This window comes from Lynx rufus, unplaced genomic scaffold, assembly GCF_022079265.1.
Source record: "Lynx rufus isolate CCGP_SWC_20201006 ecotype Redwood Valley unplaced genomic scaffold, mLynRuf1.p SCAF_8, whole genome shotgun sequence".
Taxonomy (NCBI): domain Eukaryota; kingdom Metazoa; phylum Chordata; class Mammalia; order Carnivora; family Felidae; genus Lynx; species Lynx rufus.
The window spans coordinates 45,643,652-45,660,729 of NW_025814896.1; the positions used below are offsets into that span (position 1 = coordinate 45,643,652).

Below are 17,078 nucleotides of genomic sequence, written 5' to 3' on the forward strand. Positions count from 1 at the left end.
ATTAGTTTTTTTTTTTTTTTTCTAAAAAAGAAAGATCAGCAAAGACAAAGAAGAGTATGACAAGGTACAATGGTGTCTGACTCCAATTTTGTTCCAAAATTTTATTACAAATATTTTCACACATACAAAAATGTTGAAATAGTTTTACAGTGAATACCCATATACTACCTCCTAGATTCTACCATTAGCATTTGCTAGATTTGTTTACCACACATCTGTCTAACTACCCTTATCTTTCCTTCTTTCAATACATTTTATTTTTGATGAATTTCAAAGAAATCTGCAGACATCAGTTCATTTCACCCCTAAACATTTCAACATGCGTATCACTGACTAGAGTTCAAAATTTGTTATGGGGCCTTGGTTAAGATGGCGGAGCAGAAGGGGGACCCTATGCTTGCTTCATCCCTCAAACACAGCTAGATAAATATCAAATCATTCTGAACACCCAAGAAATCAACCTGAATGTTGAGAGAACAGAGGGAGCAAAGAAAACACATCATGGAAAATAGGAGCTTCAGCAACTTAATTCCAGGGAAAAAAGAATCATGGTGCTGCAGAGGGGAGGGAAACTTGATCTCTGAAAGGAGAGAAAGAGATAGAGAGAAAGCAGCGCCCAGGGGATTGTACAAGAGAAACACTTCCCCAACACCATTGACTAAGAAAACCAGAGCAGCTGATTATTAGTGGCAAGTTTTTACATACAGCAGGGCTCTAAGTCTGAAGTTTTAGAAGTCTGCACCACTGCTGGGCAGAGCCTGTCAGGCATAGCGATGCTCCTGTGGGAAAGGAGGGCAGAGACCTGGGAGCAAACTGTGTGCTTTGAGGATCTCCTGGGTCACACTGGGAGAGACAGTTTCCCTTACTGGAGTGCATTTGGGAGAGGCAGCAAGACTCTCAAGGGACAAAAGAGCTGGCAGGCACCAATGTGCTGCCCCGTTCATTGGCATAGGAACAGAGACACCAGCCAAGGACAGCAAACCCTGATGCCAGCTTTGAGCCACCACATGATTGTGCAACTGCTTTTCTGGGATTAATCAGCACTAGTCACAGTGGGGTGAGATGCTCCCCCAAAGGATAAGCATAGGTCTGTGCCATGCCATGTACCTAAAATTTGGAGTTTTGAAACCTAGTCAGGTGCCTGAGATAAAACACAGGGGTACTGTGCTGCCTGGCCAGCACACAGCTCAGACACAGATGGGGTGAAGGCACAATCTAATGGAAGCCAAGGACACAAGACAGGTGATGGTTTGCTCTTCAATGAGGGCTTCCTGAACAGCAGCAGGTGCAAACTACCTGCTCGGGAACAATAGAGTGGGATGACGCCATTTTCATCTCCTGCCCACCAGCACTGACCAACCTCAGTAAACAACACAGCGCCTCCCATGGAGGCTGGAGCCACTTACACCAAGCTTCACCCCACTGTGCCCTGCAGGTGCATCTTTACTAGGGCAAGTTAGCCTGACAACCAGTGCAGCAGGCGCCTCCCCCAGAAGAACAGCAAAACCCCTTGCATGCATGAAGTCTACTGACCATAGAGTGCTCCAGGATCAGGCTTATTTAAACAAGCAGACCAAAGCACACCTACTTAAAACATCATAAACTAAATAGGGTCCAATAACTTCACACTTCAGGTAAGGAGAAAATTCTGCAAAGGACTGACCTGAGGGAAAGAGCAGACAAAACACAATAGAGTACACACTGTGAAACACTTCCTGAAATGCCAGGCCCTGGAAAGTATAGAACCCCTTCTTAATTATAGCCATTACTCTCAGTAGCAGGAATATAACAGGCTTTCCTAATACATAAAAGAACAGTGACTTAGACAAAATGACATGAACAGAGGCAATCACCCCAAAGGAAAGAACAAGAGGTCATGGCCAGGGATTTAATCAAAGCAGATATAAGTAATATGTCTGAATCAGATTTTAAAACAATTATAAGGATACTAGGTGGGCTTGAGAAAAGCACAGCAGACACTAGAGAATCCCTTATTGCAGAGATAAAACAACTAAAAGGTAGTCAGGCTGAAGTAAAAATGGTGTAAGTGAGATGCAAAACCAACTGGATGAAATGACAAGATGGACAAAGCAGAGGAACAAATCAGTGATTGAGAAGATAAAATTATGAAAAATAATAAAGCTGAAAATAAGAGGAAAAGAAAAGTAGTGGATCCACAAACGTAGATTTAGGGAACTCAGCAACTCCATAAAACATATCAACATTCATATCGTAGGAGTCCCAGAAGAAGGAGAGAGGGAAAAGGGGGCAGAAGGTTTATTTGAGCAAATTATAGCTGAAAACTTCCCTAATCTGGGGAAGGAAACAGATACTGAAATCCACGAGGCACAAAGAACTCCCACCAAAATCAACAAAAGCTGGCCAACACCAAGACGTATCGCAGTAAAATTTACAAAATACACAGACGAGGAAAGAATCCTGAAAATCAGCAAGGGAAAAAAGTCTTTAACCTACAAGGGAAGAAAAACCAGGTTCAAAGCAGATCTCTCCACAGAAACTTGGCAGGCCAGAAGGGAGTGGCATGATATATTGAATATGTTGAACAGGAAAGATATACAGCCAAGAATACTTTAGCCAGCAAAGCTGTCATTCAGAATAGAAGGAGAGATAAAGAGTTTCCCAGCCAAACAAACAATAAAGGAGTTTGTGACCACTAAACCAGCCTTACAAGAAATATAAAGGGTACTCTTTGAGTGAGAAAGAAAGGCCAAAAGCAACCAAGTCTTGAAAGGAACAGAGAACATCACCATACACACCAACTTTACACATAAAACAATGGCACCAAATTCATATCTGTCAATAATCACTTTACAGGTAAATGGAATAAATGCTCCAATTAAAAGATATAGGATATCAGAATGGACAAAAAACAAGATCTATATGCTGCCTATAAGAGACTCATTTTAGACCTAAAGACACCTGCAGATTGAAAGTGAGGGAATGGAAAACCATCTATTATGCTAAAGGGCATCAAAAGAAAGCCAGCAGAGCCATACTCATATCAGAAAAACTAGATTTTATATATATTTATTTTTCAAAGACAAAGAGAGACAGAGCACAAGGCAGGGGCGGGGGGGGGGGGTGGACAGAGACAGAATGAGACACAGAATCCGAAGCAGGCTCCAGACTCTGAGCTGTCAGCACAGAGCCGGACGTGGGGCTGGAACTCACAAACCATGAGATCATGACCTGAGCCAAAGTTGGACACTTAACCAACTGAGCCAACCAGGTGCCTCCAGAAAAACTAGATTTTAAACCAAAGGCTGTAACAAGAGTTGAAGAAGGGCACTATATCATAATTATGGCGTCTACTCAACGAGAATATCTAACAATTGTAAATCTCAGCCCCCAACTTGGAAGTGCCCAAATACATATCAATTAATAACAAACATAAATAAACTCATTGATAATAATATAATAAAAGTAGGGGACTTTAACATCCTACTTAGAGCAATGGACAGGTCATCTAAGCAGAAAACCAACAAGGAAATAATAGCTTTGAATGACACACTGGACCAGATGGACTTAACAGATATATACAGAACATTTCATGCTAAAGCAGCAGAATACAGATTTTTTTTAAGTTCATATGGAACATTCTCCAGAATAGATCACATACTGGGTCACATACCAGCCCTCAACAAGTACAAAAAGATTGAGATCACACCATGCTTATTTTCAGATCACAACACTATGAAACTTGAAGTCAACCACAAGAAAAAATGTGAAAAGAATACAAACACATGGAGGTTAAAGAACATCCTACTAAAGAATGAACAGGTTAACCAGGACATTAAAGAAGAAATTTTAAAAAACACATGGTAGCTAATGAAAATGAAAACCCAACAGTCCAAAACCTTTGGGATGCAGCAAAGGCAGTCCTAAGAGGGAAGTCTATTGTAATACAGGCCTACCTCAAGAAGCAAGAAAAGTCTCAAATATACAACCTAACCTTACATCTAAATAAGCTAGAAAAAAGAACAGAAAATAAAACCTAAAGCCAGTGGAAGAAGGGAAATAATAAAGATTAAAGTAGAAATAAACAATGTCTACTGTCACCATTATTATTTAACATAGTACTGGAAGTCCTAGGCTCAGCAATCAGACAACACAAAGAAATAAAAGGCATCCAAATTGGCAAGGAAGAAGTCAAACTTTCACTATTAACACATGACATGATACTCTATGTAGAAAATCCGAAAGACTCCACCAAAAAATTGCTAGAACTTATACATGAATTCTGCAAAGTCACAGGATATTAAATCAGTGTACAGAAATCTGTTGCATTTCTATATGCCAATAATGAAGCAGCAAAAAGAGAAATCAAGGAATCAATCCCATTTACAATTGCACCAAAAACAACAAGATATCTAGGAGTAAACCTAACCAAAGAGGTAAAAGATCTGTACTCTGAAAACTATAGAACACTTACGAAGGAAATTGAAGAGGACACGAAGAAATGGAAAAGTATTCCGTGCTCATGACTTGAAGAACAAATACCGTTCAAATAGAACTATCCAACGCAATCTACACATTTAATGCAATCCCTATAAAACACCACTGGCATTTTTTAGAGCTAAAAAAAAAAAATCCTAAAATTTGTATGGAGCCACAAAAGATCCCAAATAGTCAAAACAACCTTGAAAAAGAAAAGCGAAGCTGGAGGTACCACACTTCCAGACTTTAACCTATATTAAAAAGCTGTAGTCATCAAGACAGTTTGGTACTGGCACAAAAACAGACACAAAGATCGATGGAACAGAATAGAAAACTCAGAAATGGACCCACAACCATATGGCCAACTAATCTTCAACAAAGCAGGAAATGAATATCCAATGGAAAAAAGACAGTCTCTTCAACAAATGGTGTTGGGAAAACTGGACATTTTTCCAAAGAAGACATAAAGATGGCTATCAGACACATGAAAAGATGTTCAACATCACTCATCATCAGGGAAATACCAATCAAAACCATGATGAGATACCAACTCACACCTGTCAGAATGGCTATAATTAACAACACAGGAAAACGACAGATGTTACACTGTTGGTGGGAATGCAAACTGGTGCAGCCATTCTGGAAAACAGAATGGGGGTTCCTCAAAAAGTTAAAAATAGAACTACCTTATGACCCAGAAACTGCACTACTAGGTGTTTACCTAAAATATACAAAAATACAGATTTGAAGGGGCACATGCACCCTGATGTTTATAGCAGCATTATCAACAATAGCCAAACTATGGAAAGAGCCCAAAAGTACATCAACTAATGAATGTGGTATATATACATAAAGAAGATATGGTACATATGTGTGTGTGTATATATACATACACACATACGTATGTACCTACACACACATACTGGAATATTATTCAGCCATCAAAAAGAATGAAATCTTGCCATTAGTATCGATGTGGATGGAGCTAGAGGGTATTAGACTAAGCAAAATGAATCAGTCCAAGAAAGACAAATACTATATGATTTCACTTATATGTGGAATTTAAGAAACAAAACAGATGAACATAGAGGAAGGAAAAAAGAGAAAGAGAGGGAAGCACACCATAAGAGACTCTTAACTAGAGAGAACAAACTGAAGGTTGAGGTGGGCTAAATGGGTTATGGGTATTAAGGAGGGAACTTGTGATTAGCACTGGGTGTTACACGTAAGTGATGAATCACTAAATTCTATGCCTGAAACCAATTTTACCATATATGTTAACTAACTGAATTTAAGTAAAAACTTGAAAAGAAAAAATTTTGTTTATGGTACTTTAAGTAAAATTTATAAATAACAAAAAGCACGAATCTTAAGTGGACCACGTGATGAGTTTTGACAAATGTAGACAACTACATAACCCAAATCCAAAATCAAGGTATACTATGTTACTCTCTTCCCAAGAAGCAAACAGAAATTTTCTTTGGTGAAAAATAAAATCAGGGGTGCCTGAGTGGCTCAGTCAGTTGACTGTGACTCTTGATTTCAGTTCAGGTTATGATCCCAGGGTCATGGGATCAAGCCCCACATTGGGCTCTGTGTTAAGCACAGAGCCTGCTTAAGATTCTCTCTCTCCCTCTTTCTGCCCCTGTCCCCCACTCATGCTCTCTCTCTCTCTCTTTCTCAAATAAAAACATTTAAAAAAAGAAAGTAAAATCATAGTAAAACCCAAATTATTTGTGCAGTATGGTTAATATGATATGTAGCTTATTAATTAAAAAATCCAAAATATGAGAAAAGAAGCCTATATTAACAAAACCACAATAAAAAAACAAACAATACTTCACCTGTTGGGATGAGCACTGGGTGTTGTATGGAAACCAATTTGACAATAAATTATATTTAATATAAAGAAAATAATAAACACATAGGAGATCAGGATAAAGAAAGTTTCAAAAAGAAGTGTAAATGTAATTGAAAAACAAAATAACCAAAATTTAAAACTCAGTCTATATGGGTTGACAACAGAATGGACATGGCTGAAAACTGGATAAAAAATCAGAAGGAAACCAAAATGAAACACAGCGAGACAAAAGATGGCTAACTCAGAAGGCAAGGGAAGAGAGAGAACACAATGAAAAAGTTATCCTATGCATGGCTGCTGATGCAGAAGGAAAGACTGGCAAAAGGGGGCAGAAATAATATTGAGGAAAGAATGGCTGAGAATTTTACTGAAATTGGTAAGAGATATCCACAGATTCAAGAGTCAAAAAAAAAAAAAAAACCCAAAAACAAAAGCAGGGTAACACAGAGCATATTACAGTAAAACAGCTGAAAATCAAGAACAATCAGAAAATCTTAAAAGCTGCCAGAGGAAAAAATGAACATCTCCTTTAAAGGAGCAACCACATGACCTAGCATGGCTTTTCAAAGAAACAATGGAACAAATATCCAACGTGCAGAGAGGAAATAGCTGCCAACGTAGAATTCAGTACCCAGAAAACATGTACTTCTAAAATGAAAGCAAAACAAATTTTCAGATAAGAAAATGAGAAAAACTTTTACCAGGAGATCTAACTTAAAAGTTATTATTCTTTAAATTTTTTTTAATGTTTATTTATTTTTGAGAAAGAGAGAGAGCAGGGGAGGGACAGACAGAGAGGGAGACACAGAATCTGAGGCAGGCTTCAGGCTCTGACCTGTCAGCATAGAGCCTGATGTGGGGCTTGAACTCATGAGACATGAGATCATGACCTAAGCTGAAGTTGGACGCTTAACCAACTGAGCTACCCAGGCACTCCTTAAAAGTTATTCTTTAGGCAGAAAGAAAATAATCTTGGGCCAGAAATTAGTAAAGAGATAAAATGTAAAAGGGTAATTATTTGGATGAATCTAAATGAATGCAATGTACATATTAGTATATGTGAACAAAAAGAATAAAACTGGGCAAAATAATAATAGGGTAAACAACTGATACACTTAAACCCTCTATATAACCTTTGTTTTCCACTCCCAGTATGGTATCCAATAAAGTACAAAATATTTAACATTTTGTTGTAAGCTAGGCTCTGTGTTAGATGGCTTTGCCCAACTGTAGGCTAAGGTAAGTATTCTGAGCATGTTTAAGGTAGGCAAGACTAAGCTATGATGTTTGGTAGGTTAGGAGTATTAAATGCATTTGTGACTTAAGATATTTTCAGCTTATGATGGACTTATCAGGACATAATCGCATCATGAGTTGAAGCAGATCTGTACATAGCAGGGGCATATGAACTGGAAAGGAGTAAATGGAACTAGAGTACATACTTATGGGGTAAAAGTTGAAACTACCTTAAATTAGGGATGTGAACAATTAAAATATTACAAATGAGTATAAAAATACCAACAAGAGTAGAAAAATGGGATGCTAAAACAACCAGCCTGAGAGACTTCAAAACAACTAGAAAGCAGAAAGTAAAACAGTAAACTTAAACACAATTACAACAGTTGTTATGTCAAATATAAAGGGAATAATGCTCCAATTAAAAGACGGAAATGTGGGCCACCTGGGTGGCTCAGTTGGTTAAGCATCTGACTTCAACTCAGATCATGATCTCACAGTCCATGAATTCGAGACCCATGTTGGGCTCTATGCTGACAGCTCAGAGCGTGACGCCTGCCTCAGATTCTGTGTTTCCCTCTCTGTCTGCCCTTCCCCTCTCACTCACTCTCTCTCTCAAAAATAAACATTAACAAAAAATCTTAAAGACAGAAATGATACAGTTTGATTTTAAAAGCTATTAAAATGACTATACACCATTTATAAGAGGACATCCAAAACATATGGATTTGGGGTAGTTGAAAGTACAAAGTCAGAAAGATATACCATGCTACACTAACCAAAAGCAAACTGGCAGAGCTTTATTCAGAATAGGCAGGGCGCCTGGGTGGCTCAGTTGGTTGAGCGTCCGACTTCAGCTCAGGTCATGATCTTACCGCTCGTGAGTTCGAATCTCGCGTCAGGCTCTGTGCTGAGAGCTCAGAGCCTGGAGCCTGCTTCAGATTCTGTGTATGTCTCTCTCTCTGCCCCTACCCTGCTCACACTCTGTATCTCTATCTCTCAAAAATAAATAAACATTAAAAATTTTTTTAAAAAAAAGAATAGGCAAGATTGGGGCACTGGGGTGGCTCAGTTGGTTAAGTGTCTGACTTCAGCTCAGGTCATGATCTCTCAGCTCGTGGGTTTGAGCCCCACATCAGGCTCTATGCTGATGGCTCGGAGCCTGGAGCCTGCTTCAGGTTCTATGTCTCCCTTTCTCTCTGCCCCTCCCCTGCTTGTGCTCTCTTTCTCTCAAAACAGATAAACATAAAAAAATAAAAAAAAAAAAAGAATAGGCAAGATTGACTCTGAGGAAAAAGAAAGCATTATTAGAAATCAAGAGAAAAAATTCTTACAGATGAAAGATTCAATTCAAAGGAATATACAACATTTGTACTGAGACTAATAATTTTGCCTCAAATATATATACATAGCTAATACTGACCGACTTTGAAGAAGAAAATAGACCAATCCACAGTCAGAATAGGATATTCTCAGTAACTTGCAGAACACTAGACAAAAAAAATAATGACAGAGGAGAGTGGAATACATGCTTCCTAAGTTCTTGCTGTATTCTCCATGTTTCAACCTCTCATATTTTTCATCTTTATCTCTCTGAGGAACATTCAGGATTATTTCTTCAGATCTGTCATCCCATTTATTCTGTCCTAAACTGTACCTAGTCAACTATTAAGTTTACCCCAATTTGAGGTTCTCCTTTGCTATTTCAATTATTACATTTTTTTTCATTTTTAGAATTCTATCTTCTTATTCATATCTGCTTAGTCATCTGTTACAATTTCTTATTCCCCAGAAATATTTTCAAGCTTGTCTTTTATTACTTTAAGCATGTTGAAGGTATTCATACTGGAAGTTCTAGAAAAGTTTTTACTTGCACGTTCCTAACTGGAAGAAAGAGCTACCTGAAATTATTATACCTAGCTAAACTGCTGTTCATGAGGAAAGACAAAAGGAAAACATTCCTCATCATAAAGGGACTCAGAGAATAGAGCCTCAAAATACCTTGAAAACACCCAATCAGTGACAAAAGAAGACGATCTAAGAAGTCAATCAAAGCAAGTATTTTAAGACTGAGGACACAAGGAGGAAAGAGTCTATCTAAATTCAGAATTAAGACTAAACAACTCTGCACATTAGGATTCCCACACCGACTACAAATAATGGTACATTTATGCTATAAATTTATAATATAATAAAATAAGTAGATGGGGAGAGGAGGCTGAAGAAACTACAAGGCTGATAAGTTCTTCATATTTCTTAAGAAATCTACCATGGTGTAAATCTAAAATTACACCATGGGGCTAAAAAAGTGATTCCAACACCTTAAAGTGATTATAATGTTTTCATTACAGACAAACCTTTTAGTAATTAATATTTTTCATAAAAGAATGTTTATTTGAATTTCAGCAATTCTTTGTTTCACTTTCTTTTCTTCTGTTAAATTCAAATAAAATTCAGAGCTCTTCATTAAAAATGCATTAAGAATCATTAAGAAATAAAGATGCCATGGTCATGAAGTTCTCTGTCAGTCCCTCACCCCCACCCCAGCATTTCTACATACGCTCTCTTGCATCTGCTTTCACCTCAGTCAGCCTCTGTCTGGTTTTACCTTTATCTGTCTCTGTCCATGGTTGGCTGCCTTCCTGTCCACCTACACCTGCCTGCCAAATTCTCTGTCTGCCTATCTGTCTGTACGTATGAACCTGTCCCTCTACACCTCCCTGCTCACCTCCATCTCTAGCTGGCCTGTCTACACCCATCTGTCTGCTCTTCTATGCCTGCCTGTCAGTTTGATTGTATCTATCAGCTCATCTGTAAGCTCTTCTGTGTGCCAGGCTGCTCTCTGTCTGTTTGTATCCTGCCTTACCCACCTCCTCTCTGCCAATCTCTTATCTGTTTATCTACCTAGCCAGGCCAGTAGCCAAATATAAACATATAGAAATACCTGGAATGATGCTCTTCTTAAATTAATAGTGAGTAGTGCTTTGAACTTTTTAGACCCATGACCTAAGTAAGCCATTTTATAGAAGGATATACTATTTGTGTATAGTATATACATAAATAAATTTTTTTTGTAGAAGTTTCACAGAGAAATACTAATCCTAACAACATGCAGTACACTCTGAAATGTTCTGGTCTATTCTATTACATTATTTAAAAAAAAATACCAGTTTTTGATGAGCTGATTTCATGACCTACAAATGGTCACAAAAGGTAGTCTGAAAAACACCAGTAATAAGACAAATTTCCAGTGGAGTGACCCTGAGAACGCAATTGCCCTACCTGAAGCTTCTACCATTCACTGCTAGCTGCCTGCTGGGAGTAGCAGTACACTGAGGCTGAATCTCGTCTCTACTGTTACCATCTATTTCTACTGTCTGCAACTCACTGAACCATCCAGTCCAAGGAGACTTGCACAGTTAGCCCCTGCCGCGAGCCACTCTGCCCCCATGGCTCCTCATCTGCATTTATTTCCAGGCCACATACATGGACATCTGATCTTCTGCCACCACCACGTACTGTTCTCCAGTGTACACACACACCTTACCTCCCCACTGAGAACATGCACTTCCTGAATGTACATTTTAAACTTTAATGGCCTTTAGGCTTAAATATTAATCTTTGAATACTTTAAAACTGAAAAAGAAATCACAAGTATGAAAGAAGTCACATTTTGCCATCCACAAAAGAAAAATTCATCATTGACCACAAGAGGGCAATAGAATGCAATGTTAAAACTCACGTCCCTTCAAGTGTCTCTACTTCATATTTTAAAATGTGCAACATTCATATTTTAAATTTCACATATATGCTTTCAAATTAGATTTGATGAAGAATAATTATAAAATGTAAAAAAATATTTTTTTGGCTTCACAGCACAAAGATGTCTCAGAAGTTCAATCATAAGTAGTCTGCAGTTGCCTACCAGACCCAAGCTACTTCAGAACGGAATTTAGATTGGACTTAGGACTTAAATGGAATTCAGAATTTAGAGCATGCTCTTGCCAGGGGTGAAATACCAATAATGGAGGCAGACAGACTCTGGGTATAAAAAACAATTTACATAATAAAGGTAAAATCACATCAATTTAGCATGTATCTCTTGTGTAAAATTTAAAAGCTTTGTCAATAATATCTAGCTTTTGTAGTAAGCACTAGCTTCCAAGGGTTCAAGACACTGTTACAAATTGGGGTCTGCAAAATATGGCCTGTCATCCAAATTCAGACCACCACATGATTTTCATAAATAAAGTTCTTTGGGAACACAATCATGTTTATTTGTTACTTGCTGTCCATGGCTGCTTTCTCACTATGAAGGCAGAGCTGAGCAGCTACAACAGAGCCCACGTAATCAATAAAGCCTGAAATATTATCATCTGGTCCTGTACTATATAAAGTATTTGATCTCTATTCTCAATTATATGCCCTCTATGCCCTTGATGATTTCAACTCAAATTGAAGTGTTACCAAGCACCTTCTGCAAGTACAACAGGAACACAACAAGGCAACATTAATGGAGGGAATAGGGTAGATTTTCAAATCATGGACTATTATGATAGAAGAATGTTTTGGCAGCAGGACATGTACAGTCAGATGACACAGCAGGTGTGGGCTCCAAGGAGCACACTGGTCAAAGGAAAAGGAGGGAACAGGAGTGAGAAAGCCCCCTGCATGACTTACCCAGTGACGGTTCACAGAAGGAGCAGGAGACGAGGAGCCCAGGAGGGCTAAAACTGCACACATGAACATGAGTCTGCTAAAGAAGCATTCAAGTGGGGAGAAGCTGAGGTTAGGGAAGAAAATAAGCTAAGCTTTGTCCTCATTATCATTAAAACACCTCTTAGAATGTCAGATGAGATCACAAGTGGGCATTTTAAAAGGCAAATGTGGAAATAAGAAGCAAGGTCTGGACAAAAGGCTTGAGTGGGAGTTGCATGTCACCGATGAAGGCCCTAAGGAGGCAAAGTGTGCAGTGACAAAAGAAGAGGCTTAAGCCCAGAACCTTGGTCGACTCCTGGAATTTGGGGTCAAACAAAAAAAAGGGGCCAAGAAATGAAGACACAGGAAGTGAGAGGAACCAAAACAGTGCTGAGCCACAGAATCAGAAAAGTATTTTACAAGGGGAATTTTCACTACAGTTTAAACTAATATTTTAAGTCAAAAATTTTTATTCATTAAAATTCAAAATATTTTAAAACCTCTAGATTGCTGTGGACTATGCTGGGACTTTCATTCTTGGTTGAATTTTCTTTAATGAAAGTCTCAGAAGTGAAAGGGGTCAATCACTACCTAGAAGTCTCGTCCCTCCACAAAAAGCTCTTCATGACACACATGCATCATTCGTGTGCGTGTACACAATCCCTCCTCCCCACTAATAATGGGTCTCTGCCGTTCGAGGGCCTCACCCTCTGTGTGGGTGCACGGACTAAACCACTACCCCTCCATCACGTGCATATGCCCACAGAAGAGTCAGGTTCTGTTTCCCAGGGCACTGGTACCAAGGTGCAGGTGGCCAGTGGCTCCACCCCACACCACAGAGCTGCTGTTTGCTCCACTGCACTGCAGGTTCTGCTTCCTCTGTCAGAGTTTCTCTAAAGCAGCACTACTGACATTTGGGGCCAGATGTTCTCTGTCATGGGGTAGCAGGGGCCCTGTCCTGTGCTGGTAGGGTGTTTAACAACATCGCTTGCTACTACCCAGTAGATGCCTGTAGCACCGCCCCCTCCCCAGTTGTGACAACCCAAAATGTCTCCAGACAGCACCCAATGTCCCCTGGGGGGGCAGAGCTAGCCCCAGTTGTTGCTCAGGGCTGCTAATCGTTGCCTGGCCTCTAATCTATGCTGTCTTCTTCCTCACCTGCACCTACTTTCTTGTTTACATTTCTCCTATTCCACCCACCACAGTGTCCACCATAGGTATGCTATGTCAGCGTCTTGGCCTCAGCCCTTGCTTTCCTTTTATTCCTCTCCCCACTCAGCTCATTTCTCTGAAGTCATAAATATTTCTATCATATGCATTATTTGGTGTCATAAATATTTCTATCATATTTCTATCATATGCATGCCATGCGTATGTGTAGGGAAAGTACACGTGTTTGCAGAAACGTCCAGAGAGCTCCCTCAGACCCTGGGAACACCACCAGCCTGAGGCTCTTCTTTGTGATGTTCATTTGTTGCTGAGTATTCAGCAAGGGCTTTCTTCCCACCTACCACTGGGTTTATGGGAGCACAAGGGTATTTGTGGGATGATTTGTTCATATACAGAATTTCCTCTCCATGTGTAGGAATTTTACAAGAACAAAATTTTAAAAAATCCTAAAAGAAAAATATCACAACACTCCACATGACAAATTCATAGTGGGATTAGAGGGATAATTATTCAGTCTTGTAATGTAGCCCAACACATCCATAGTATTTCTTGCAGTACTATGAGCAAAAGAACAAGAACAAAACTCTTCAATTTCATGAACTTACACCACACACACACACACACACACACACACACACACACACACACACACTAACCTGGCGAAAGACTTCGTTCACAAAGTTGACATAACCTCGTGTTGACAAGAGAATCCGCTGCACCATTTCATACACTGTGCGGTGCTCTTCTTCAATGCTACAAAGGCTGGAGTTGCTGAGTCTTCGGTCAGACAAGGTGCTGCTGTTGGAATGGTTTCTGTCCTGCTCTGTGGGCCCACTGCCATCCAGCTCCGGTGCTCTCTCTTGCCCTGCACCACCACCAACAGTCTGGAAAAAAGTCATTACCACTTCTGAGAGAGCTTTGTCTTCAACCCTCAAGAACACCCAGTGAACCTGAAGGCTTGTTTCATCTTAAAGAACTCTGGTAACCATCAGCTTAACAGCAAGCTGGACAACAGCATTGCTCGGAGCACAAGGGGTTCCAGGACCTGTACTCACCAATTTTCCAATTCACCAACTAACCCCTCTCCAACTCAGTTATGTTAACAGGAAAACTACTAAATTATTGCAAGGAGGTGAGGCTGTGAAAGTCCAGCAACCTACAAACTTTAATTTACATTTGTAAAATCACATAACAAATTGTGTCAGTGAATTTACACTATGATCACCTCTGGCCTCTAAATTCAGCACTTACTCTACGGTCACAGAGATCTTGAAGTTCAGTGGAATTTTTGCAGCCACAATGTTGGAAAGCATCATTTGATTCAAAAGATTAAATGATATCTGATGGAAGAGTGTCAAGATCTTTAGAGGGTATTTCATAAGAAGAATTTTGATCTGAGTTTTATATTCAGAATCTCAGACTGAACTTAACTGAAATATTTACAAAACTTTAAATATTTAGAAAACTTTATGAGCACAAGGAAATAAAATAATCCATGCAATGACTCACAAAGTTTAATCTTGAATTCTGCTCTCATCTCCCCATAGAACTAAAGGTTTCCTCCAAATAAAATACACATATAATTTTGTTTTGTTTTTATAAATTCCACTATTACTTTTTAAGTGTCAAAAATGTATAAGCCAAATACCACTAAACTTCTACCCACTGTGAATATGTTTTACAAAAAGTGATAACATATGAGTAGTACAAAATAATAATTTCAGTAACTACCAAGGACAGTTTGAAAGCAGATATCCAAATAGCAATCTCTAGGGAAAATTAATGGAAGATTATATTTATAACAATTTTTCTCTTCATGCCTTAGCTATTTAAGTCTGTGTGGCTTATCAAAGGCACTGTCATACTGTGAGATGAGCTGTCCTATAGAAATTATTTCATCCTTCTGACGCATCAACTATCTTCTGTAGAAAAATAAAATTGTACTCATTTTTCTGATATATACACACACACACATACATATATACATACATATACATATATATGTATATATATGTGTGTATATATAGATAGATATAGATATAGATATAGATATATAAAGGTTGGATTAAGTTTAATGTCTCTTGTGGCTCAATAACCTGTGACTTTTTGATCAATAACTCCCATTTTCCTCATAGGCAAAAAAAGAAGAAAAAACCCTCATGTATATATACACATATGGCAGCAAATTAAAAACTGCCACAAATTTGGGGCGCCTGGGTGGCTCAGTCAGTTGAGCGTCCAACTTCGGCTCAGGTCGTGATATCACGGCTTGTGAGTTTGAGCCCCATGTCGGGCTCTGTGATGACAGCTCAGAGCCTGGAGTCTGCTTCAGATTCTGTCTCCGTCTCTCACTGTGCCCCTTCCTCATTCATGCTCTGTCTCTCTTTCTCTCAAGAATAAAACATTTAAAAAAATTTAAAAAAATTGGCCACAAATTTGATCTACACAGGCTGTGTGACTGTGTTAACAAGTGTAATAGAGTGGAAGAGACCTGTTCCAGTTTCAGGCCCAGGCCAAAAGGCTGACAGTTACCACTTCCCATCTTTTGGAACATTTGCTAATAGAGCCCTGAATACCCAGGGAAGAAGTCTCGCGACCCTACCAGAGAGACTGCATGGAAAGAGAAGCCCTGCTGAACCCTACTTTCCAACTGCATCCAGGCATTTGAATAGTCATCTTGAACCAAGATGCCACCAGCTGAAGACCACCACCCACTGACCTCACTTAATACCACATGAAGCACAAGAATTGCCCAACTAAATCCTGCCCAAATTCCCTACCCCAAAAGTATAATGTTTAGTGTGACAAAAGGGCTATTGTTTTAAGCCACCAAGTTTTGAAATCATTAGATAACTAATTGGATAACACAACTATTAGGTAATTTAAACAGTATAAATAAAGAAATAGGTTTAAAGGTACCAAGTAATTTAAAAAATGTACTCTGAACAAACATACAGAAAACCAGAAATAGACCCATAAATACAAAGAACTGGTGGCTGCCAGCAAAGGGGATGACAGGACAGGCAACATGGGTGAAGGGGAGTGAGAGGTACAGGCTTCCAGTTATGGAATGGATAAGTCAAGGAGATGAAAGGCACAGCATAGGGAATATGGTCGATGGTATTTAATAGCACTGCATGGTGACAGGTGGTAGGTGAGCACAGCATAACATACACACTGGTCAAATTCTATGTTGTACACCCGAAACTAATGTAACATTGTGTCAGCTGTATTTCAATTTAAGAAAATTAAAATAAACTTTAAAAAATGACAAGTGAGTTCTGTTATCCAAATAGAACACCAGAGATGGATTTCCCATCATACTGTAAACTGAAAGCTTCTCTTGATAGAACAATGCTTTCCTTAGCCTTAGTCCCTACTCTCCCCACAAAAGGCCACTTTCTAAAAACATCTTTATGTTCTGACAGACGTTTATAATGGCAGTGAGTGATGAGAGTGAAAGCCAATTGATAATCCAAGTCTCCTCATTCCTTATCTCTTTCATGAAGATTAACAGTAAAAGCATAAGTAAGAATTAATAATGGAGAGAGCCCATTTTCCACCCACTAAAACCAAGCTGGAATTCTCAACTACTATTTGGTATTAGTTGATTCTGGTGGCAAATGCAAAAATAGTTTTTACTTCTTCGGCACAT

The 17,078-nt window shown here is 38.9% G+C and overlaps 1 protein-coding gene across 2 annotated transcripts in view; it reads right to left on the reverse strand.

Annotated features, from left to right (window-relative positions):
• RALGAPA2 (Ral GTPase activating protein catalytic subunit alpha 2) overlaps positions 1-17,078 on the reverse strand; it is a 329,438-nt gene that overhangs the window by 224,586 nt on the left and 87,774 nt on the right. For both annotated transcript variants that reach the window (XM_047068562.1, XM_047068561.1), the window contains exon 10: positions 14,080-14,307. In XM_047068562.1, coding sequence (XP_046924518.1) covers positions 14,080-14,307 — 228 coding nt within the window. The remainder of the gene's footprint in view (positions 1-14,079; positions 14,308-17,078) is intronic.